The sequence below is a fragment of the Siphateles boraxobius genome, unplaced genomic scaffold (assembly GCF_051911475.1).
Source record: "Siphateles boraxobius isolate OS27281-9 unplaced genomic scaffold, OSU_SipBor_1 65, whole genome shotgun sequence".
Classification (NCBI taxonomy): domain Eukaryota; kingdom Metazoa; phylum Chordata; class Actinopteri; order Cypriniformes; family Leuciscidae; genus Siphateles; species Siphateles boraxobius.
In genome coordinates, this window is record NW_027509192.1 from 5,946,715 (window position 1) to 5,973,272 (window position 26,558).

At 38.7% G+C, this 26,558-nt stretch overlaps 1 protein-coding gene and 1 long non-coding RNA gene across 2 annotated transcripts; both read right to left on the reverse strand.

Moving 5' to 3' along the window:
• Window positions 1–608: 608 nt before the first annotated feature.
• Window positions 609–7,985, reverse strand: LOC143720418 (uncharacterized). Its single transcript, XR_013196554.1, has 4 exons — window positions 5,493–7,985; window positions 5,253–5,387; window positions 3,063–3,132; window positions 609–1,314 (listed from the first exon to the last, which is right to left on the reverse strand). It is a non-coding gene; the product is annotated as an uncharacterized LOC143720418 (long non-coding RNA).
• A 9,663-nt stretch (window positions 7,986–17,648) lies between these two features.
• det1 (DET1 partner of COP1 E3 ubiquitin ligase) lies at window positions 17,649–25,609 on the reverse strand. The gene is made up of 6 exons (XM_077210365.1): window positions 25,379–25,609; window positions 23,898–24,666; window positions 21,402–21,755; window positions 20,723–20,913; window positions 18,522–18,713; window positions 17,649–18,047 (listed from the first exon to the last, which is right to left on the reverse strand). The coding sequence occupies exons 2-6, from the start codon at window positions 24,648–24,650 to the stop codon at window positions 17,858–17,860; spliced, it is 1,680 nt and encodes a 559-aa protein (XP_077066480.1). The 5' UTR covers window positions 24,651–24,666; window positions 25,379–25,609; the 3' UTR covers window positions 17,649–17,857.
• Window positions 25,610–26,558: the final 949 nt, after the last annotated feature.

The window sequence follows — 26,558 nt, forward strand, 5'->3', positions numbered from 1 at the left end:
CAAAGGGAATATGTTAGTGCTTTCCGCAGAGCTCGGCACACAGACAGGTGGATCTAAGAAAGAGACCTGCTGGGAAGAGAGCTAAAAGGCAGGAAAAGAAGTCTATCAGTAACTGAGGAGGAGCCATTATACAATCCGGGCATACAGAGTCTGCAAAACAAAAAAAGATGAGGTAATACACTGTGAAGGGTTTAGGCTGTTTTGGCAGTCCTGTGATAGCAAACACTTGTTAAAGATGAGAAAAACATTGTACTAAGAAAACAGTGAAACAGAGAAGTAAAATACAAATTCTTTGTTCAATTATTTTTTTACTCTGAGAAATAGGAAGGTCGATTAATGCAGGGCTACAGACTAAAAATGTCTGAGCCAATGGCTTCTCAAATGTTTAGTTGCCAAATTACAGAATCACTCTAGATTTATAATACAGAGAGAGAGAGAGAGAGAGAGAGAGAGAGAGAGAGAGAGAGAGAGAGAGAGAGAGAGAGAGAGAGAGAGAGAGAGAGAGAGAGAGAGAGAGAGAGAGAGAGAGAGAGAGAGAGAGAGAGATTTACCTTACTATCGATTCAACATTAGAGTTGGAACTCATTTGCCATACAATGACCTATAAAATATATTTCGGGAAATATCTGAACATTTGTTTGTTTTTTTGGAATATCATCTATTACAACACAACCTCCATGTGAATATGTAGCTTTGATTATAATTAACGCTTCTTACTTCTGGTCTGACATAACCGGAAAATGATTTGCGATTCAGTGAGGGAGTCATTTGCAAACTCAGCAATAGCTCCGATCGATTCACTGAGTGGGTTCGATTCAAATCGCATGAGTTTGAGACTGATTTTATAGGTGATTTTGCCTACATAATTGAAAATTTAAGAAAATACCATGCCTTTCACAGGTATAAGAAGCAGCCTGTCATATTTCACAAGACTCAATCACCAGATCGCATCACCTCATCCTCCACTCTCTCGTCTCCAGTGGCCCATGTGACCTTGCCCGCCTCCGCCCTCTTCTTCCCACTGCTGCCCTTTTGCCGTTGGAGGCCTGTGTGAGCCCATCACTCTTAGTGCTGGTCTCTCTGCCAAACGCCAGGGCTAAAAATATCTGTGCCAACAAGGCAGAGTGGGTTCAGCCCTCGAACAGGAATAGCGGAGTAGCAGTCAACTGCTGTCTGACAGAGTCGGTGGAATTGTCAGCTTGTGAGAAGCACGATGCCCTCTGTTTCTCTTTCATTTTCTCCCTCTCTGTTTCCCTTCCATAGGTTGGACAACATCTCCGTCCCCTCTGATTCATGACAATGTTTCAGACCAGACTGCAGCATAGAGGAGGAGTTGTTAGACAGAGGAACATTCAAATAAATGCTCTTCATTTCAAGCAATTTCAATGGTGTCAAAATATGAACTCATACCAAGCACTTTAATACCACCCACAAACGTTACATTAATCACACCATGGACCTCAATTAGGGTTAGTTTGACTGATGAGTTCATTCGGTTGTACTGTTATGTACCTCTGTGAAGCGTTCAGCCCACAAAACAATGAAAATAAGGCTTTCCGACAAAATACTAGACATCAGTTGCGGAAATCAGACATTTGAACACGCTATTTGTCATACAAATCAGGTAACACAGAAAAAAGAAAAAAATGATGTCGAAAAAAATCATCTAGAAGGTAATGACCCCAATTCACATAAAAAGGTTGTGTGTTTTGCACTGAAAAGAAAGGCAATGGCAGGTTTTTTTGCATACTGCATTTAAAGGGTTTAACTATATAAATTCGCCCCTATGATCATACTTATGGACAGCCTTAATTTCCATTCACAATAATTTACACATATACCTTAGTCAGAGTAGAAGCCACGTGGTTCAATATATGAGCATGCAATGATTATTTTAGACTATGAATGGTGTACATTAAATTTGACTCCTGGAGATAAGAAATACATGTTTCTCTTTTTCTTCTCATATTTGTGAAATCATTGCAAGTGAGAGTTACTCTATTCTACTGTGGTCATGATGAAATATTCAAATATTTCTCAAGCTGTTAGAAAGCTAACTATTGCCATCTAGTGGTAAGATACAGAAAGACAGTAGCAGCCAAATTCAAGCTCATGAATAATTAATCTGATTGCATAAAAGCTAAAATATTGCACAAAATCACAGAGAAGTAGGTGAAATTTGTGATGTGTAAATGATTCTGTTCCACTTTGATTGAATGCTGACATTGGCATTTTTGAAGCTTAAAGTAAAACACAACTGTTTCACTAATACTTTTCATTTCGTAAGACTGACACTAAAAACCACAACCACACGGGGGCACTGTCATTGCCTGAAAGCTTTTGATTGTTTGTTGTTGTGCATCAAATAGACCTTGAGATACATATTCAATTGGGTGCTTATGTAACATTCATGAATGAGAATTTAATTCCTTTTGTTTGGGCTTCTGGTGTGTTACCACATCCTAGACTGACTCTTGAGCAGCAGATCTCCAAACAAAAGCTCTATGACCGACTACATTTAATTGAGTTTTATTAAATGGTCAAACAGCAGGAACTGTGGGGATTATAGTTAATGCACATTGAGAGCCATTGTGTTAGCACTGTCAGGAATATTTATTTATGTGTAATTGTAGCTCACTTCTTGCGCATTTCCAATAGACCTCATGTCAGCTTAGGAATTATTCCAATTAAAGCATTTAATGCTGAATAAACTGCTTTAAGCATGTGTTTAATATAGCTTGCAAACAATAAATATTGGCTCACACTTTATTTTATACACCACCCATAGAATAATGAAAAGCTAAGTATTGTTAGTTGCTTTATAACAATGAACACTGTTTTTATTACAAATTGTTAAACCTGAGTTTCTAATTATTTGTCATTTTATTATTAATTAATAGATCTGCTACCATGTCTAAACAAGATGTGCGAGTGCATTAAAGATAACATTATAAAGCAAACACTACATAGGAAGATAGTTTTTTTAGACATAAATATAAGTCAGAAATACATTAAAAACCTGTCAAACTTTAAGCAAATGCATGTGTTTAAGCTAAAGATACCTGTCACAGCATGGTGTTATTCTGCGTTTGAGGATAAACTCCCAGATCTCGTCCTCTGGAGAAGGCTTTCCTAAAAGTAGACCGAGAAATCAATAAATTGAATCATTAGTCTGGCTCATGTGGGCAAATTATATAAACATTAATTGGATATGACAGAGAGAGATTGCGTTTTTAGTCATTTCCCATAAGCATTTGTCTTCTTGTAGCCTATTTGGTCAAGGCAAGCATCCATTGTTGTGTTTTTACTGTAAATACAGCTGCGCTTAAGAAAAAAAAAATGTAAATTAAATTATTAATATTATAATATAATATAAAAGTGTAAGCTCTTATACATTTGGGTCCAAGAGACTACAATGATGTGCATGTAAAAAATAATAATAGTAATTTAAAATGAAATCATTCATTTATCATTAAATTCTCATAATTACATCCTCTGACCTAATCAAAGCCAAATAGGCCGATTTTATATAGAAAAGCTTTATATTAGTGATCGACCGATGTATCGGTTTACCGATATTTTTCCCGATATTTAAGCATTTTCCCATAATCGGGAATCGGTTTTGTAATATCGGATTTTCCGATAAACGGCGCCATCTTGTGGCCGTTTTGAGAATTCCGCTATTGCAGCCCGCGTCTGAGGAGATCAGTCAATAACAACTCTGTGCACAGGTAAAGTATATGTTCTACTTGCTTTGCTTCAATTATTCAACTTCATTTAACATAACAGACATGCAGAAATTAGATTTGAGACATAAATGCCTGATATAGTTTATTTATGCAGCTTGGTTCTAAAAAATTGAGACGAACTCATTGAGCCACGTAGCGTAATCCGTCACGTCCTTCCCCAATAAAGACGTAACTTTACATTAATTAAATAAAACAGACATGAATGAGTGCATGTTGAAAATAAAAGCGCTGAATTTAATTCTCTATCTGTTGTATTTGCTCACCATTAGTCTCGAAAAAAAAGTTCGTTCATATTGCTGAGCACTCACTGGGTTGATGATCAGGAATGCTCAAGCACGGCCACTGAATGAAACTTTTGACAAGATTATCTTGTTTAAACACCCTAGATTATATTATCATTTACTACATAGCAATTATTTCGCTAATACACATCTAAATATACCGCTTTGTGGAAATTAATTATTTATTATCTGCACGCGCGATCGCGGTTGAGTAAGGTATAGCCTAATGTTAGTTATGTGTAAATGCATAGATAAACAGCACTTTGTCATAAAGCATTTCATGATCTAGACCGACAAAAATATTAATAATAATTAATAACATACTAGTTGGAAAATGCAATGATGTATATGCTGTTTTGTTTGTTACTTTCCTGATGTTATAGGCTATTCCAGCTAATATTATGCAGTGAATTAATATTACCCAGTGAATTATTCCTCACTCTTAGTTTAAACCTATTAAACGGCACATAAACCGTCTAAAACTGTTTAAAATGAATTACATTTCTGCAAAGGTGATATGACTCCCCTGTCAATTATTTTCTCCATATGAAAACATTAGACTTTTAACATTTATTTTGCCTATTGTTAACATTGTTGCTGCTGATGCTTATAAATGATATGTATAATTTAGATATAAATTATATAATGTAATAATATAAATGTTTTTATTGTAATTTGATTAGTTTACCATTTATGAAAACAAATAAACATATCCAAATATGTTAGAATAGTTTTTGTGCTTTATTTTTTACCTCATCAAAGCTTTTATTTTTAAACAAAGACACTTAGTAACAGTGCACTTTATTTTTTAGACTCAGACCCCTCTATTTATTTGTGTATAAATATCAAGGTTTTTTTTGTATGCAAGGAGGGAGTGATTGTTATAAATAAAATGGTTTGTTCAGTTCATTTGTGTTGTAATAATTGTGCCAAAAACAGAAGTATAACAGTAAATAAATATCGGTTCTGCATATCGGTTATCGGGCACATACACATGCAAATAATCTGTATCGGTATCGGTTATAAAAAATCAATATCGGTCGATCACTACTTTATATAGAAAATAATTATGCATTTTTAGTAGCATTCTTTTTGGAGTCAATCTGATAGGCTACCATGAAATCACACTGTATAAAAAAAAACATTAAAATAAATGTAAGAATCTAAGATCTCCAGACAGAAAACGGGGGGCTTGTATTGTACATTATTAAAGAACACACACTGTGATTAAAGCACTGCCCTCCTCTGGTTTAATGGAGAACGGCATTGCAATGGAATATGTACTTGTGCTTTCTTTGACTGACGGCAAAAAGTGACAAAATACTTCACGAATCCATTGGGAACTTACCCAGATACTCTGAAAAAGAAAAGGTAGGTGCTATTTTTCTTCCCTACTTCCTTTTAAACAGGATCAGCATGTCTTTAATATGAAAGGTGCACGTGTTCATATATGCGCACTCACCACATGGTGGCATCACTGCACTAGTCACACCATCTGAATTACTTCCATCCTATACTTTTCGGCACAGAGGCTCACCGGGGTAAAACCCATCTGACTCGATGCCTATTTATACAGACAACGCCTCACTTTCATCCATAATGTGATTATGCCGTCCCAGGGAGCAAAACGATACCACCGACCGCAAACTGTCAATATGAGTCTCCATGTGCCTATTGTACCGCCGGGCACGCGTTGTGTTCTGCCCGTCCCCCGCGGCTAGAGACAGGTCACATAAAGATTAGTCGGGTCTCTTCTCATCAGTAGGGGTCCCGACTCCCATCATGAGAAATAAGCTTCTTCCAGGGAGGTGACTATTATAAACAGGTGCCTCCTTTTATTTTGTGTGTTGACACAAGGTGGTCTAATTTCGCCTCTGGATCTTTCGGCACCATATTGTTTCGCCTGTTCTCTTTTGGCGCGAACCTTGCTCTGACGATTTTTTTTTCACTCGCGAGTTTTTTTTTGTTTTTTTTTTTTGCAAATATTAATAGGCCTTACTCATTTTGCCTCCGCTTCTGTTTCTGTCAGATTTGTCTGCTGTGATAATTGGGCTCAATCAGAGATTATTCATGGCACTCTCAGACATGACCGAGCAGCTTTGTTTGCCTTGTGCCTCTCTGACAGAACCAGCCCACACGTTCGGCTTCGAAAATGCCTCTACCTCACAATGAGTACCGCACTCATCCTTTTTGTAGGGCTTGGATGTCCTTAATTACGACCAATTAACGCGTGGACGCAAACCCGGTAAAACATCCTACTTCTAAATGGACATACCCTGGAAAATAACATGACAACCTCACCAAAAAAAAAAAAGCACATGGTGCATCGTGCAGCAAAATAACCCCCCCTGTATGTTGTAGTAGCCTATTTATCAAAGAAAGCAAATCGCTGATATTTTTCGAGTTGTACATCTTCTTGAAAATAATTACAGCGGTAATGACTTTTTCCCGGTAATGCCGAGAGAGGAGTTAACTGAAGCCGGAGACATGTAGGCCGATAAAATATCAGCATAGGCCTCCTGGTGCGCTGCCCTCTGCAGCCCTGCTACGGTCCAATGTCTACACGGCTGATAAACCATTAGCCAGAGCCGTGACTCACTCGTTGATCGTAGTGAAGTGCGCTAGCGGACAGCCTGGCCCAATACTCCCAATTGTTCCCCTAATATCTGTCTAATGGCCTCCATTTAATCTAGGGAGGATGATTATTACGTATCCGTCCCCTCCCTGGACGAACACGCAGACACACAAAGCAGTGGTCGTAGCAGATGAATACATCTCGGTCATCAGTGTAAAGTAAAACATAATCAGTGCATTTTGCTCCAGTGCATGAGTATGCTAATGAGTTAGCTTCGCTGCGTAATTTTAGATTATGTTCCGATAGCGACATGCAGTCTCGGGTACGTGTTGCACGATCGTTCTCCGCGGTTTTCTTCCTATCCACTGAGAGGGTTTTTATGGGTTTACAGATTAATTGAATGCAGATTATTATCCTACATGTAATTAGACAAAATTTGGTAACTTTTATGGTTCTAAAATACTACTGTACTGGTCTCCCTGCCTGGTGGCTAAGATGGTTAAGCTAAGCAGTTTTGATGGTTTAAGAAAACTATCTTGGTCGGGATGAGAGACCGGTTAAACAGATAAGACCAGGCTGGTTTGGTTTTCTGCAGGGAAGCAAAGAGTTGTTGTCCCTCTTATTTTTCCCCTCTTCCATTTCTTTCCATGATTTTCCCTCTTCCAACATTATTGGACTGATTACTTATTTTCTGTCTTGCTTCATCTCGGTCTTTGTTTTCCATTTGTCTTCTTCCGTCCTCTATGCAACGTTCTGTCGTCTTTGTCTTTTTTACCTGCTAGTGTTCCTTTATTTTCTCTCCTTCCTTCTTCCTCCTTGCCTTCCTTCCTTTTTTGTTTCCTTCCTTCCTACTTGTTCTTTCTTCCCCATTGCAACGTTCTTTCTTTCTTCCTACTTTTTATCTTTTCCTTCTTGCTTTTCTTCCTTTTCCCCATAATCCTTCCTACTTTGTTTTCCTTTTGTTTTCTTTCTTTCCTTCCTTCCCACTTTATTTTATCTTCCTCCCTCTTGCAACTTACTTTGTCTTCCTTTCCTCCTTCAAGCCTTCCTTCCTCTTTCCTACTTTTTGTTTTCTATCCTTCCTTACTGCTTCCTTCCTTGCATCTTTCTCTATGACTCTCTCTCAATTGTTAACGCCAAATCAGGTGTGGCGACTGGAAAGGAAATTAAGTCAGTCCTACACTCACTACAACACCCCGGACATGCACTAGCATGCAGACCTTCATTCGCAATTCACAGCTGGCTTGAAACTCCCGTACAGCTAGACAAAATCCAAGGAACAGCAAGCCCTAGTCAAATATATTTCGTCAATATTTAGGCTTGTTCTGTTTCTTTTTCCGCCTCAACAAAAGTTTCATTTTATTGAGTGTCTTTGCAGGGTTTTCCGTCTCCTTGCGTGATTTTTGAACAATTGACCCTCGAGGTGCTCATAGAAAATGAACTGCAATTCTCAATCAATATTGGTCATATGAAGGAAAAGTCTACATTGGATGATATTAAATGTTGACAGAGTGTTCAAAACATGAGGTACAAATATTGTACCAGCATTTGGGGATATAAAAGTGGCCAAAATATGATGCAGAGATGGATTTCTTCTGTGCACTTGGTTTACGATATTGTTTGAGGTGGGTAAATAAAAGCAACACAGACAGATTTGTACTATAGAAGTACCTCTGTATACTTTTCAAAACTAGCAATATTCTCACAGCAAAAAAAGATAAGCCTATTTTTTACACAAAATATGGTGAAAAGGCGGGAAAGAGTATGTGAGTGAAAATTTCTGTCATTCGTTCTGCTTTGTTCACATTCACATATAAAGAATATAACACAATATCATGAACCAAATATGGATATAATACCTTACCGTATGTGTATATGCCAGTTCAATTGAAGCTTAATGTATCTGGAAAACAAACAAGAACAGAGGCAGTGTTTTGCAGATCCAAAAGTATTTTTACCGGCACGTTGCCTTAGCTTGACTCCAGTGTTGTTTATTTGTTTAGTTAGTCGTTCATCTATAAATATGGAAGCACATGGCAGAAGCCGTTTGTGCTATTATCCCACTTAACCATGTTTCCAGCATTTCGAAAAATAATATCATCCAATTCATATGGGCTCATTAGCTCCAACTATGACCTGGTGTGCATTTTTAAAGCAGGAACAATGAAGGTAACACTTTTATAAGTGCTCTTCACTCTGCATACTCTAACAGAGAACTATCAAATTACCTTGATTTCTTGGAGCGCAGGCCTCGGTTAGTGAACCTGACACATGTCGCGATGCGTTATTGGGGCAGTTACCTTTCAGACATGTGCTGAGGAGTGAACAGGGAAAGGTTAGAAGGTTTCATTCCCCAGTTAAAAATAGTAGAGCCTTGGTAATGGGGGAATGATCATTTCCACCGTGCAGCGAGGTCTTCGATGGCTGCTGACAGCATTAAGGGCGTAGCAAGGATGTGAGGTACTTCAGAAGAAACTAATCAGTCGCAATACATCTCGCTGAAAAGGTTTGAAGAAGGCTGCAAATGGAAATGGAGAGCAAGGAAACTTATTTAGAAATATATCTAAACATTTGCACAGCGACCGCCGCACGTTTTGTTAAGAGGTAGGCGAAAGTCCTATTAAACTATAGCATATGTTCGTTGATTAGAAACGAGGATAGTAATGGCATACACAAAACATTTGCAAGAATAAAGCATTTGTAAAAGTACTATGGCTACTGCTTTCACAAATTAAGAATGAATAACCTACTAAACATTCTTTTATGTAAGCATAATAGTTTGGCCAAAACAATCTAAATTTAAAGAGTACAACGGGAAGCACACAAAAAAGCTGCTGTTTTAAATTGTCAGCAATAGCCTACACTGAGATTATTTTGAGTTGGTGCTGAATGCAAATGTTTCTGGATCAGAATATGGGTGAGAATGACTACAGTTTTGATTTATGATGCACATGGTAAGTTTTAAAACTCAATGCCCACTAAATGATCTCTGGAGAAGGATTTAGCTTTTTCCTAAGCTACAGTTTCTCAGAAATGTTTTTAAACTAAACTGATTTGCAGTGCTAAATGTTTATAGCATCCAATTTATACAGAACAGTCCAATTAAATGAGGAAATTTGGGCTTATTTACAAATATTGTGAGTGAGCAATGAAAATGTGTGCAGTGTTACTTAAAGGTTTTTTATTCAGGAATGAATTACTGAGTAAAAATCAGTGTTCAAACCTTGTTTTTGCCATCATACGGAAGCCTAATGATTTAATCGGTTTGTTTTGATGGGACGATAGAAAGAATCCAACATGTACCTTTAAAAATAATGCTGATTAATCGCGACTTATCGCATCTAATATAAAAGTTTGTAATCATATCTATACTGTACGTATGTATACACACATATTATACATTTATAAACTTTTATGTTAGATGCGATTAGTCGCAATTAATCGATTTGAGAACACTATTTTAAAGCAGTTGCTTTTTAATATATCCTGGCTTTTAAAAAAAAGCAAAACAAGACTAGGTCTATTAAGCTACAAAATTAAAACAACATAAACTTATAAAAGTGAGGATGTTTGGGAATAACTTGGAATAGGCTATAATGCACAAGTAGACAGTTTTATGATGCCTTATGCTGCTTTTTGTCATGTTGGAGTCTTTATTTGCTTTCATTTTATGGAAAAGATTGCATTAAATAGTATCAGCAATGTTTTTTAATAATGTTGGGTCCATTTTTACATCAGCAGCATATATAAAGAATACAAAATATGCACATTAAAATTTCCTTAAAGTGCATTCATATTGACGTTTTATACTGCAGTTTTATAAGGTACAGTGGGCTAATTTTGTACATTATACAAAGAGTTACTGAAGAATTAAATTAGGTGAATTATTGGACTAAACGTGCACATTATACTCATTGTCTCCTCTGAATGATGATGTGCACATCTCACTCCGGTGAAAATCAGTGTAGGTCCTCTCTATTGAATTACACGATAACACACGCTGCTACACCAGAGCAGGCCCTTTCCGTTTCATATTACACTGCTGTGTAACAGGTGGCCGGCAGCCCATAGTCGAGGTTGCGCTGAAATAAGTGTGATCTTGTAAGGTCAGGTGTGTGTTATCTCACTTTATTCTAACCCCAAATACACAGATTGAAATGTAGTCTCGTTTGCCGAAGGAACGCCAGAAGGAAGAGGCTGAATTCTTCTAATGAATACATACATTTGTTGCAGATTGTTACCCATTTTTTCCAGATTACACTGGGCACCTTGTTGCCAAGACAACAGTAATTAGCAAGAACTGGGTTACCAGGCAGACAGCAGCTGCGTCCCAATTCAGAGGCTGGAACTTTCGAAGGTCGCATTCGAAGGCCGATTGCATCACAGCGGCGCGACAAAGGCTGTCCCAATTCGAAGCCCCCTTCAAATGCGGCCTCGTTCCCGTGAAATGAAGGATACAACGGATCAACCTCAGAAATCCCTTTTAAATTCAAGTTTATGATTTCAACTTACTTAAATAAAATGATACAAATGTAAAAAATATAATAAATATAAAGCGGTTCAAGTGTTGACTTGTATCTTACTAAAATACGATTTTATGGTTTACTCTTTATCATGTACAGAATTAGACTAAGGTGAACATAGACAGAGCTACACTTGCTGAAGCACTATTTCCCACAATCCAATGCGGAGAGGACTGAGCGCGCATGAAAGTGAGCGAGTGAAACCAGAAATTGCTTTATACATTACTTGCATAAAACATTAAAATATTGAGACAATATTATATAGATTAATTTTTAAATTAAATGAAATTATATTAATAAGGTAAAATATATGGGTATATTAATATTTTTGTATTGAAATATAGGCTATTATTTAGGCATTAACGTAATTTAATGTGTTTTACTAAAAGCCAGGTGCAACGATTTCAATCGATGAAACTACAAAGCTGGCACCGAGGTATATATAATTACAAAATAAAGTCATTATGATTGTTATTGTTGTTAATATAATTATAAAGTAAGTAAGATAAAAGGAGTTTTGTCTCTAACGTTAAGTTACGTGAACGAAGCAGTTTCTACGTCAGCATCTGAATTCACTCACTTCATTTCGTTCACTCCTTGCACTGCTTGATGAGTCAACGAGTGAGCGGTTTCGGACACAGCTTTTGTGAACACTGTTTTGTTTTCAGTCAGTTTAAAAAAAGGTCCCGTACAGATCGTCAACTGCAGCTGACCAAGTTGCTAGGCGACAAGAGCAGGGACTGTCCAACTTAACTCTTTCCGCACCATTGACGGAATTTTCAGTCTTTCCGTGTTTTAACTGTTATAAGGTAGGGGGCGCTATTATGGCGCTTTTCCACTACACAGTACCAGCTCGCCTCGGCTCGGCTCGGCTCGACTCGACTCGACTCGCCCCAGTTTGGTTTTCCACTGTGTAAAAGTTGTACCTGTATCTGCTTTCGGGTACTTTTTTTCGTACCACCTCCGGCGATGTTCTAAGCGAGCTGAGGCGAGCTAAGGCGATACTAAAATGTGACGTGAAAACAATGCCGACTGCTGATTGGTCAGAGAGAATCGTCACTATTCACTGCGTCATCATTGCACGCGCCAGATTGAGTATCCAGAATAACCCCGCCTTTTTAAAATAGTTTAGGCTAAACTATTTTAAAAAGGCGGGGTTATTCTGGATACTAGTAAGTAAGTTTTAAACTGTTTAGCCAGAGATAGTTACTAAACTTACTAGTATTATTATGGCAACTCGGAAGAAGTCAAACGAGGAGGTGCAGACATTCCTTTGTTTGGTTGCCGAAGAGAGGATCCAGCGAGAGCTTGATGGGGCAACGAGGAACGAAAGGCGTCGCTATGACGACCGGGTACTATTTGTGGCGATACTTTCTGCAATGGAAAACGGAACGAAAAGCGAGGCGAGCGAAGGCCAGTCGAGTCGAGTCGAGCTGGTTACTGGTAATGGAAAAGCGCCATTAGACATCTTCTGAAAGAGTAGAAAATCTCCGGATCAAAACCGATTTTTTTAGGAGCAGAAACAAGTGATAAAACAAAACATTGCTAATGCATGTTGTAGTATTTGGTGGGGAAACGCAATTTTCTCAGCTTTTTTGTTTTGTTTTTAATGAAACTTACCCACATTCAAGAGTTAGTAAAAAAGATTGTATGAAGCCAGAATAAAACGGGGTGTTTTTAAAGCAGGGACTTGTTCTTTCTTTTGATATGCTGAATTTGATGTTCAGATATTTATACTACACAATATTCTGGGTACCATGAAATTTTTGCAAAAATTCTCAAAAACGCTGGCGGTGGCTGGCAACTTTTTTTTTTTTGTTTAAAAAAACGCTGGAGGGGAAAGAGCTAACAACGCTTGGTCCAGCCTTTTAAGTCCGCTTCCTTCGTAGAATGCAGCAATTGAATTGGGACACAGCTGCTAGCGGCTACAACAACGTACTCATCGTAACCATAGTAACCAGGGTCAGGCCAGCAGCGCATTTCCGCCTTATCATAAAAGATTGATAACACAACATGAATGCTGCAAACAGTAACATATGGCCCATGACCTCTCATAATTAACCTCAGGTTAATGTTTCACTAAAGCAACTGACTGACACATGAATTTCTGTTGCTATTTGTACTGCCCACTCACCGTTAATTCAAACATTGACCTTATTTTAAACCTTTTACCCAGTTTAAAGCTAACAGATCTGCAACATTCTTTATTAACCGATACAGACACCCATTACAAACATGCAAGCATCTCTTCATATAATTGATACATCACTGATAATCTGATAGGCCTGCCCATCATACATCCATACATTTGTACTGCTTTAATGGGAAATTTCTTTTTTTGTCATTAAACATTTTTATAGCCTATATGAAACATTTTAAATATGCATTTCAGTAGCAGTTTTCACAAACCATTTGATAGTTCGATTTATTCAGTGAAGGATTCTGCAAACTGATTTAACACTCATGTAATGTTCAAATTCTGCATAATCTTCTTGGGTCAAATTGACCCCATTTGGATCCAATAATGGATTGAAATTATAAATGCGACTATTAATTACGATTATCACAATTTATATTGAATGAACAGCTTTATGCCATTGTTTGAAGCGACTGCATGCCATATTGTTATATCAAAATAAACCAGCTGAAAACTCCTAAAAAATGTTCATTGCTTTTCTATGGCTTAATGGTAATTATAATTATAATGTTACACTAACTAAAATTAAAACAATGGGGGGGGGGGGAGCTTAAGATAAGCTGTAGAAAAAAAACACATTTTAAGAATACAGAATAATGTAAGTGGACTTTTTGTAATTGTGCCTTTGAACCATTACATAATTGTGGCATCCATAATTGTAATCGCGATTACAAATTCGATTAATTGTGCAGCCCTAGGGTGTGTCCTTATATGGTCACCAGTGGAGCCTGGATGTCATAGAGGAAAAGCGGAAAAGTTTGGTACTGCGGAAAAAATAAAAAAACTAACTGAAAGTTTTTCAGTCTACTCAAAAATCGAAATGGGACAAATCGAACCGTAACACAACATGAGGGTTAAACTGGGAACTCGTGAGTTTGTTAGTCTGTTGAACAATTCAAAATATATTGGTAGCACTTTATTTTACAGTCTTGCTCCCCATGCACATACTATGTACTTATTACACTAACTGGGTAATAACGAAGTAACTAACCCTGAACCTCCCCCTAAACCTAACCTTAACCCATTACCTTCTATTACCCATTACCTTCTTTTACCCAGTACTCTGCAAGTGCATGTACTGTAAAATAAAGTGCAACCAATTTATTTTTAAATCGTTCTGTCCAGTGAATAGAATGCATGGTTTTATATATTTGTGGAAGCTCAAAAAGCAAACTGTATTGTATTTCTCCCTCTCTCTTTTTTTTTTTTACAATAGGGGTCAGTATACTTTTTTCTCAAACCACACACGGTTGGAGCCCGATCCCTTCCACTCTCATGTCCAGAGGCTTTCCCCAGGTGTCCAGAGGTCGTCAGAATGTGTTCAATTAGCTTGTGTAACCAGAGGCAGGACGGACACTTAATCCCACAGCACCTGCTGCCTCTTCACAGGTTAACCCCAGTCAGCATGTCACTGAGGGAGGCAGGATATCACACGTTAGCCCAGCTCAGTGGCCCTGGATTTACTTGGCCGTCTGATTGGACGTGATCTCCAAGCTGGCCGACCGGCAAGCAGCTGGACACCTAATTAGGCGGCCGACTAAACCCAGATGAAGTTTTTCAGGTGACCCGCACTCTCTCCGCATGCTAGGTTGCTGCCATTTGTACAGACCTAATTAACACAAAATAAGTGCGCCTGATTACAAGTTTGAAGAGTCTTATAAAAAGTGGAAGTGTTGCAGGGCCGTCAAACAATAGCCACCTGTGTCGTTTCAAGGGCTAAGGGCACAGGCAAATTCAAGAAAAATAGGCAATCATAAAATGAATGTGAAATTGATTAAAGATACATATTACAAATTATGTATATATATATATATATATATATATATATATATATATATATATATATATATATATATATATATATATATATATATGGGAGACCGAAGCTAGGTGGATTTTTAAAAAGAAAAATTTTAAAAATCCTGCATTACTGACAAAGAAAAAAAAAAATCAGGGCATGCTTTCACTCTGTGTGGGGTAAGTTGTCACAATGGAACCTGCCATTTAACAGCCTATTAAACACTTCTGAGGAAGAAAAGAGACAACAAAAATGTAAAAGGTACAAGTTTTGCCTGAATGTATGTCGGTGTTGTGTTCACATGTTTACCAAACCACTATTTTAATTCGAATGATTAATCTATTAAATTAAATAGATTTGACTTAAGTCAAAAAAAAATCCAATCCGGTTTTACTTCATACAATTAATCTTTAAAAAATCAAGTCATAAATAAATGTAAAAATATGTCAGACATTCTAGCAACTGAAATGTAGCCCTTAAGACAACTTCTCTAGTGCACTAACATTCAGCTCAGTTGATTTGTCAACATTTGTATTGTTACAAAGTACAAGCATGCTAAAATTATGCTGAATTGAATTTCTAACTACTATTTATGTTTTATGCCATTACCTAGAGTAGACTATCGTTACATTTCAGTGACAAGAAATATTGAAATCTGTAGTTCTTATATAAGTTAAAGTCATTCAGAAGTGAGAACCAGCCAGACATAAACAGTCATCGTAAGTTTTAAACTGCAAAATACTGCAACTCTAACTAACTTCAAAATAGGGATTGTAATTGTATATCAAAAAAGGCTTTGTGACAAGTTAAGAGAAGAATAACACCTCGGGAGGAAGACAAGTGACTTATGCAATGAGCTTTGCAACTTCACATGTGGCAGAGCCTCTATAAAAACCCATGAAGCAAGTTGAAATGTCAAGCTACATTAAATGTTCCTTCTAATAAGTCACTAGGTTGGAGAAAAAGCACAGATTTTCAATTGACAACACACAGATCTTCCATGTTTTACAAAGCGGCCCATGATGGATGGTTCGGGTTCAGTAACACCTTTTACACCAGAGTGATAAAGACTGTAATGAAAGACGCACTGTCTCTTTCTAACAGTGCAGGCAGCCACAACAATGACAGCTATTAAAGCTCGCGACGAGGTCGGACTGAAAGAGCATGGCATAACATCTCTGTCGGCAACCAATTCTGTTGTGGTAAATGTTTTAGTTCTTCTCTCTCTTTATCTAATTAATTCTCTCATACCCAGAGCAATGTGGATCATTTGCGATGGGGACAGGTCAACGCGACGCATAATAGAGACACAAAAGGAGGAAGAATGCGATGGAAAACGTTGAATAATGCAATCACAATTCACAACGTTTCACTTAATTTTCTCCTCAATCAAGTGTTCCGTGCGTTTCACCTTTCTTTCTCTCCCCCCTCCTCCCTTTTTTTTCTCCATGCAGCGCAAAACTGAACTGATTGCGCAGTGAAATTATAACCCTGGTAAGATTTTTTTGTTCCGTACCGCGGCAGCACCATTACAGATGAATTAAATGAGAGAGAAGCCCTACGAAGCACAGTCAACACCCTCCCACTCCCGCCCACGCCGAACCCTAGGATCACACTTTTCAATCCGGTCCACGGCTAAAAGCATTCATTCCTGCGTTCAGGGGCCCCGTGCACAACCGTGCCTGGAGCACCTACAAGAACGCGGTCATCTCGCCGGACGGGAAATTTCTGTCAGTAACTAGCGGGATATCAGGGATTCGTATTCATAAAGCCTTGAGAGAATGATTACACTTACTGTAGTTGCACTTAGGGGTCCACTCAAAAAAAAAATGGCACTCTGGGGAACTTCAAGAAAAGAAAGCTTTTAGACTGGTGGGGGGAGATTTGACATAGTCCTTTCCCACCGAGACAAGCGACTCCAAACACGAGTCGCCTGGGATTTACGTGTTCGATTTATTAGTTCTAATTGTTTTTCTTCATTATGAAGGGGGGGAAATCTTCCCCCTCCCTCCGTGTGGAAGTTCACAACACAGCCGTTTTAAAGCTGTCACAATCTCCCGTATTTAAAATTGTCCTTCAATCAGCGCTGAAGTGCTTGTTAAAACAGATGCATTTTCTTCAACCTCTGCTCTATCAACTGAAAAATCGTATTCCCACAGGGAAGCTTCTCACTTAGTAAACTGGCTATAATGAATCATTTTCAGAATTAGTTTGTGTTGTTATTATTGTGGCATTACTGTTGGTGTGGTGTCGTGTGCTTCGAACCCACCTCCGTTTTTTTGTTAATGCTGGTCGACTGTGGGAGATGGCTAGGTAATGGAAGCTGAACTATTTCATTAGGCTTTTGAGGGGGAAAACTGCTAAAAGGGGGCATTAACATATTCTATACTTTCTCAGCTATTTAAAAATGGCAGTAGATGAATGTCAACTGTGAATATCTTAATGTTCTGTCATCTGTTTTGACAATAACCTTTCACTTTCAGTGAGAAAAGACAACACACTATAAAACAGACAATACAATACTATAATATAAATATTAGAAATTTTATTTTGCACACTGCTTAAACTTAGTAAAAAAAAAATCAAATATATAAAAACATTTAGTGTAAGTGCATAAAAAACATCACATTTGAAATAAATAAAACTTTAATATAAAAAAGGATGTATAAAAAGACAGAAAAAAAAAATATCAATGAGTCTATCCAATCACACATCTGTACTCACACATGCAACATCATACACATCCGTGGCGCATGTGAAAGTTGACAACGTATTCGGCGTTGGTGCGCTGCACAGAGATGGCGAAGGGCTCGAAGGGATGGAAGGTGAATGCGACCAGTCTCCTGACAGTGTGGTTAATGGGTCTGCCCAGCAGGCCTGCCTGGATCTTAAATTTCAGCAATCCAGAGTCCCTCGCGTAGAACCTGCAGGAGGGGAAAAAAGCAGTGCCAGTTTATTATGATGGCAAATGGCATGGCGACAGCAAGAAACACGTGTATTTTACAGCACAAGCGAACCGTCAGAAAATTATGGTAACATTTGTCAGTTTGAAATTTTTGAGAGCTCAAAGGAAGTGTTTTAAATATCGCCTGTCATGGCATGAAACTACACATCAGTGTTTCAAGATTTAACAAGGAAGTTGATGTAGACCTCACGCTGGGCCTCATTTTTCACTATACAGGGAAAGTGGGCGTACATTCTGGACTCTTCTGCAATTCAGACTTTGTCAACAATCTTTAGACTGTGCGTATGTCTACATTTAAGGATAAAATAAAACTCAATAATATTCAGGAATGCTTTAAAAGTAAAAAGTAACCACAAAATGTTTAAATAACATTTTAATAAAAAGTCTACTACTGTACTGGTTAACAGAAGGGGCTCTTTAAGCGTAGAGGTACCGTATGGGATGATCGCCACAGGTCTTTGGCCGCTCCATGACTGACACCCACTTGTCATCGTAGCTGAAGAGGGAAAGATCCAGATACGGGCTACTGCTGTAGGACTGGGCACTGATGGGCAGCTGCCCAAGAAGCCTTCTGACCGCTTCTGTGTGCCCTCCGTATTTGGCATTCACGATGGTGTCTTTGAACCTGTGCACAACCGAATCCGTCTATAAATGATGTGCAGACTAAGGAACTCACATTAATTAACTCTTTCCCCTCCAAAAATAGCATTTTTATCCGGGTAGCCATGTTTTCACTGTTATGTACGGTAGGGGGCGCTATTACGCATCTTCTGAACGAGTACTGAATCAGCTGATCAAAACCAAGCGTGCCGCACAAGCCCTGAAAAGTGAAGCCAAAGCGTCTCGATAACCATCCCCCCCCCACTGAGGAAATTGTATTTACTTTATTTTAACAAGGCTCTTGTCGTACTGCAATCAACATACATCAAAATTGGAGCAGAACGGAGGAACGGAGCAGATACAGGCCACTTTAAAAAAAAAAATCCATGTTCTGGGAGAGTGCATTCGGCAAGAGTGAGGACGGGGCGTTGATTCTGCGGCTTTACTTCCTGCTCACTACTGCGCCGGTCTGGTCCCGAGATCGAAACTGCGCAGACTCAAGTCCCAAGATGTCAGCGCCATATCAGGACACTGGCGGCTCTACTTCTCGCTAATGGAAGAGAGTGAAGGGGCGTCGTCCATCTTTTTTTACAGTCTATGATCAAAACACAGGCGAAGAATACGCAAAAACAAGCTCTCTCATATGTAATCATATGCATTTGTAAAATAACGCGATCACCAAAATTAAACGGCATATAAATCAAAACTGCCTAACGTTACTGAATGAAATGTTGGCCCAGGACGAGCTATAGGAGTGTGCAAGCTTTGGGGGTGTTGATGGACTCGATCTACTCCATCTGTGATTTGATCCTCGTTCTGAATCCCATCCAGACGTAGTCTTTGACAAAAACATGATTTTCTCAGATTTTTGCTCTAATTGTTGCTTTTTTTGAATGAAAATTACCCACATTGAAGTGTTGATAAAAAAAAGAATGTATGAAGCTCGGATAAAACGTTTTTGTTTTTTTTAAAGCAGAGGGTCTGTTCTTTCTTTTAAGAAATTGCATGTTCAGATATTCATACAAAATAATATTCTGGGGGCCATGACATTTTTTTGTGAAACTGATCAAAAATTGCTGGTGGCTGGCAATTTTTTTTTTTTTAAAGCTGGCAGGCAAAAAGGTTAAACACCAAAACCCCTTCAGTGTCGGCGGTGCAACCAAATGTAATGGCAAACAAATAGAAACCAAGAAACAGCTGCTTAGGAAAAAACCTTGGATCAAAATGGAAGAGAGAGCTTGTCACCTTGGTAGGGGAGGGGAAATATTACAACATTATTACAAGTTTATACAAATTTTGTTACTTATTTTTACCCTAAGATATGATAGGTAAAAAAAAAATTAGTTTGATAAATACTTTGGTCAGCAATAATTTAAAAACAAATCTGGTTTAGACACGATGTACACAACTGTTGGGTCTTTTTTTTTTTTTAAGAAAATGTTATTCTTCCAGCAAGGTTGCGTTACATTTTTATCACAGTTTCCACAAAAACATTAAGCAGCACAACATCAATAACAATAATAGTTTGACCACTAAATCAAAATATTAGAATGATTTCAGAACGATCATATGACACTGAAGACTGGAGTAATGATGCTAAAAATTCAGCTTTGCATCACATTAATAAATTAGATTTTAAAATATATTTTAATAGAAAACGGTTATTTTAAATTATGATAATATTTCACAATATGCAGCCTTGGTGAGCATAAGAGACTTCTTTCAAAAACAAAACACAAACTAAAATCTAACTAACACCAAAACTTTTGAATTGTAGTGTACAAACAAAAGTCTGCCTGTCTCACTTAAGGTGAATAAGGTTTTTCTTAAAGTTTCAGAAACGTTTTTAAAGCAGCCTGCATTTGAGACATAATTCAAGTTTTTAATATCAAAAGGTGTCAGCATGAGCGAGTTCTCACCCAGTATGTAGTCATTGTGAAGGCCTTTTGTGAGAAAAAGTGAGGCAGGCCTCCTCTCGCTCGACCATCAAATTGTGGCTTGTGAATTTGGCAATGCTTGATATTTATATCTCACCTGCGTTGTACCTGACGGGCAAAGTTGTTGCTGGAAGCAGAGCAGGTGAACTGCACAGCCTCGCTGTGGAGCGTAGCGTTACGGAAGAGGTCGCAGAAGTTTTCAAAAAGCTCCAGAAGTTTGTCAGAAGTGTTCTCGAAAACTGCAATAACCTCGGTGGTTAGCATATTGTAAACCACGAAGAAAGAGGGCTAAAAATGAAGAGGAGAGGAGAATTGAGACAGTTGTTTACATATTGATGGTTTCCTTTTTCATAGAAACTATCGACTACACAACCGATCCACCAATCATGACTTTCACAACAGAAACAGAAATTCACAACAAAACGATAACAAACATTATGGTTTTACAGACAAGGCTTAAGCTAGTCACAGAGTAAAATGCATGTTTGAGATGTCTTAAATGAAAGCAACTTACACTGACAAATTTTAAAATATATCTGAGCCATTGTTTTGTCTCAAGATGCTCACCAGTAATGTTTTTCTCTAAGGCAAGTTTATAAAAGCTTCTTAAATGTCCTAATTGAACTAAGGCTTAATCCTGGCTAAATCTAAGTCTTGTCTGTGAAACCAGGCCATTATCTTACACTAGCAAAGATTAAGTGATGACGCCAGCAAGGGCATATCTGATTCAGTCTCTGGTTACTCCAGTGCATGTGTTTTTTTTGTTGTTTTTTTACCTGCGAGGGGTCGGTGACCCTCAGTGTGACTACATCTTCGCTGGTGTACTTGATGAACAGGTGATGTTCGTCCAGGAGCTGCATCTTCCACATGCGCAGCTGCCTGAGCTGATCGAAGAATTGAAAGAACCGCCGCTTGGCCGTGGCGCTGCCGTCCTGCTCTGCCCTCTTCCAAAGGTACACCAGAAGACGGTGCTTCAAGGAGTTGATGGTTTTCTCCTTATAAAGGCGGGAGAAACCTGGCTGGCCTTCAGCCTGGGCCTCGGAGTAAACCGCAGACAGCGTCAGCAGGTCATCCTCGTAACAAAAACGGCCGATGGTGCGCACGTCAAGGAAGGTTCCATCTGGTGTCACCTGGGCAGGAGGAAGGATCGAAAATGTATTTGGTTTAATATTTTAGTGTAAATATTTTGGGTCAACAGCAATAAAGGGGGGGGGCACTTTATTTGTCTTTTTCCCATTTTTATTTGTACAAACAGTAGAGAAATGACAGAAAATGATGGAGAATGGATTGGACCAGTCAAACATACCAAACTGTGTTGAAACCTGTCGGCCGCCTGAGCAACATGGTCTGACAAACTAGAAGTACTTTGATAAACAATTGTCAATGCATGGCAATGTGACACATGTTTCTACCCCGATAGTCATGGCATGAAAATACTATTAAAACTCAATTTGTGAAAAATGCTATTAATGCAATACAGTGAATGACAACTGTCTGTGGTGTTCCATTGGCTGACATTATGGCAGTTTAAAGTTAAGTGATTAATACACCATAACAAAAAATAACATGTATGCCTTCATCTACAAAACATTGTCTTTGTCTTACATTTCATAATGAACTCCTTTTCTGTAATGTGTGCAAAGAATTGTGAGTGACTGATGGGCATGAAGGAAACACGATGCATTCTTCAAAATGTGCTGAATGAACAACACAAAACGAAGACTGCCTTGCAAGTATCCTTCAAATTGAGATGGCTCACCGGCCACTTTATTGGGTACATCTGTTCAACTGCTCAATAACGCATGGCAGCAACTCAATGCACATAGGCATGCAGACATGGTCAAGACGATCTGCTGAAGTTCAAACTGAGCATCAGAATGGGGAAGAAAGGTGATTTAATTGACTTTGAATGTGGCATCATTATTGGTACAAGACTGGCTGTTTTGAGTATTTCAGAAACTGCTGATCTACAGGAATCTTCACGCAAAACTATGTATAGGGTTTACAGAGAAAGGTCTGAAAGAGAAAATATCCAGTGAACAGCAGTTCTGTGGGCGAAAATGCCTTGTTGATGCCAGATGTCAGGGGAGAATGGCCAGACTTTTTCGAGCTGATAGAAAGGCAACAGTAACTCAAATAACGTTACAACAGAGGTCTGCAGAAGAGCATCTCTTAACGCACAACACGTCGAACCTTGAAGCAGATGAGCTACAGCAGCAGAAAACCACACCGGTGCCACTCCTGTCAGCTAAGAACAGGAAACTGAGGCTATTTTTTTGCATGGGCTATTGGGCTCAACAAAATTGAACAACAGAAGATTGGAAAAACGTAGCCTGGTCTGATGAGTCTCCCATTTCTGCTGCGAAATGTAGATGGTAGGGTCAGAAATTGGCGTAAACCGCATGAAAGCATGTATCCATCCTGCCTTGCATCAACAATGCAATCAAATTGCACAAAATAAAGTAAGGTCTAACTGTAGTGTATTCAGGTACAGATATGTGCGAATCCCTAATTTTCTTGGCACACTTTGGGCATTTAAATGCCACACAGCCTACCTAAATATTTGTTGCTGACCATGACTATCCCTTTATGACCAAAGTGTATGCCTACCCATCTACTGATGGGTACTTCCAGTTCCAGGAGGATAATGCACCATGTCACAAAGCTTAAATCATCTTAAACTGGTTTCTTGAACATGACAATGAATTCACTAAACTCAAATGGCCTCCACAGTCTCAAGATATCAATCCAATAGAGCATATTTGGGATGTTGTGGAATGGGATGTGGGATGGGATGTACCATGGATGTGCAGGCGACAAATCTGCAGCAACTGTGTGATGACATCATGTCAATATGGACCAATGTTACCAGCACCTTCTTGAATCTATGCCACGAAGAATTAAAGCAGTTCTGAAGGCAAAAGGGGGTCCAAACTGGTACCAGCAAGGAGTAACTAATAAAGTGGCAGGTGAGTGTAATTATCTCTTTAATGGCATTTTTAGTATTTCTATGTTTCCAAAATGTACATAAATGGCAAAAAAGAAAAAAATGATATATATGGATACAAATGGGGGGATGAGACTGGCAAAATGAAAAACCTGTGTCGCCCCCCTTGGGCACCATGGTCAGACAAAATAAATTCTGTTTGATAAAAATGATGTCAATTATATTTTAAGGGGGGGGGGGGGGGGTGGATACAAATACAACATATTAGACACAGTTCTGAGAGATTTGTGCTGTACAGTGAAGTCTTAGACGCAGTTACTCTTACCTGGAAGACATGAATGGTCTGTTGCTGCACAGAAAGCACAGACAGTATATTTCTGTACAGGTATAGTCCTTGATTGTGTGACAGGATGATTTTATCACACTTAAAGGTGCGTGTATCACACAGTCGGCCCGTGTGCAGGTCTATGATGTGCAGCGAGTAGTCTTCAAGAGGTGAGCGTGGGTTTGGTGTCACGGATTCGTTGTTTCTGTACACCTCGAAAAAGTGCGGATGAGGTTCTTCCGGCAAGTAGGCAGCAGAGCCGACGATCACATAGCGGCAGTCGTCGGTGAAAAGACTGCACTCTCTATTCAAGTGCTCACCATTGGAGGCCACGTTGGTGACGTGGAGCAGGGAGAAGAAGCGTTCAAAGAGTCTGCCTCTGATGTTGAGGGAGCGCTGGTCGTTCCCATTGGCCAACGTTTCTCCCTCCTGACCCTGGAGAAGATCTTCAGCGGCTTGGCATCCCTGGTACTCGTAGATTTCTAATGAAGTTTGATCAGAGGAGAATGCAATAAAGCATCGTCCGTCAGGGGAGAACTTGCGCAGGAAGCAAGGCGGCTTCTCCACGTTCACCACTGTGAAGTTGGGGAACAGGTTCTGGTGGAAACAGCGCACACGGTACCAGTGAGCCCCGAGTGGACCGGAGCAGATCCGACGTCTCTCTAGCCTGTAGACCACATTCTGGTTCTGGATGCGTCTCGGCTTCAGAGTGGGGAAAGCATCCTCCAATGTAGTGTTGCGGTGAGCAGCCATAATAACAGCGTTACCACTGTAAATGAGAAATTAAATAATCAAGTTAATAAATGCAGGGGAGCAGATCTCTCTACAAAATAGTTTTATATAATACTAATAATAAACAATTAGGCTGGTAGGTAGGCATACTAACAGCTGTACCAATGCAAATGAGAATTTAAAATATTATTGGAAGAGATTAATAATGAAGTTAATAAATGAAAAGCAGAAAGGGCAGACCTCACGACACAATTACTTTATATAATACTTTTTATAACGCAAAAATTTAAACAAATAACAACGTTAGACATGTAGGGAACCATGATAACAACTTTACAACAGCAAATGAAAAATCAAGATAATACAGGCAAAGCAGATGTCCCTGCAAAATCGTTTTATATAAATACTTTTTATAATACAAAAAATAGACAGAAAGGTAACGTTAGCCATAATGACAGCTGTACCATTGCAAATCAGAAACAAAGGCATTATTGGAAGATATCATAATAGCTTGATAAATGCAAAGCAAGTAACTTAGCAGCTAACGTTAGAGCAGATCTACCTACAAAATTACTTTATACGTTATACAAAAAAGGAAACAGACAGATTCCTGCTATGACTCTTTTGTTACTTTTTCGGGTTTATTATATACTTAGCCCTTAAAATAAGCTCTTTTAAACCTTATTCAAAATAAAACATCAGTATAAACACCAAAACACACGCGGTTGATTAAGTTACGCATCTCTTACCTGGACGTTCATTTAAACACTTCTCATGTTCATATCTGTGCAGCTTTAACTCTCTGGGGGTACACGCATAGCCAAAAGACAACCTACACCTGCATAAAATAAAACATAAGAGCAAAAATGTTTGAAAGGGAGGTACAATGCGGTTTAAAAGTTTCTTCAGTAGTGTAAGTTTACAGATAATGTTCTTGTTCGCTGTCTAACCGGCGGAAGTAAGTGACATCGGCGAGGTCTGCGCATAAACAGTGACATGAGGTGCACAGAGTGTCAGAGCGCCCCCTTCAGCAGCGGCGAAACAGCGCAACTACACCTCTGTGGGGTGTATACCCTGCTAATGTTAATCAGTTTGATTTTCCGAGTAGATTATTGCTGTCTGTTAGTGACGACATTGGCTACAATAAATTATTTAGGGAAAAAATTCCTGCAGATAAAAACCGTCTAAACCGAACTAATCTGGTTTGCTGGTCTGTAAGCATGGTTAGATTGGTCAGGCTGGGAGACTAGCTTGCTGACCAGCTGAACACCACTAATTTAAACTTGCAATTTTGGGCTGATTTAGGATGGTTTTCAGCAGGACTATTGGAACATGCAGAAAATAATCAGAAATTGCTTGTTGAGGATTGGGCTGGTGAGAGCACTAAAACCCTGCTTAAACCATCCTAAGCTGATTCGTTAGGGTTAGATTTAAAGATGTTTTGGGCACTTTTCAAATGGTCTCTTGATTTTGTCCATGTTTTTTACTGTTTGTTGGGAAAACATAGAGTCTGCATCCCAAATCTCATACACTCTTGAGTAGGTAGGCTACTTATTTTGAATAAGTAAGTAGCCTACTTCATGACTGCTAAAAAAAAAAAAGGTATGTTCTATATGAATGTGTGTATGTATGAATGTAATCTGGATGTACTAAATTCGCCATGCTATCATTATCATGTGACCTACCAGTGTCATTTATGTCACTTCACTGCCATTCATAAATCCTCTCATGTGGCCTCATGGGATAGTAAAGTGTCCATCATATGCACACTTCAGAATCTCAGCGGAAGTAGTAGGTCATCCGGGTACTTTTGCCTACTCTTTTATGAGTAGCTACTGGGAATTCAAACATCACCTATAGGCTATAGTAAGGAAGTATGCGATTTCGGATGCTGCCAGAGACTAGAGAGTGTTAAGGATTAAAATGAGT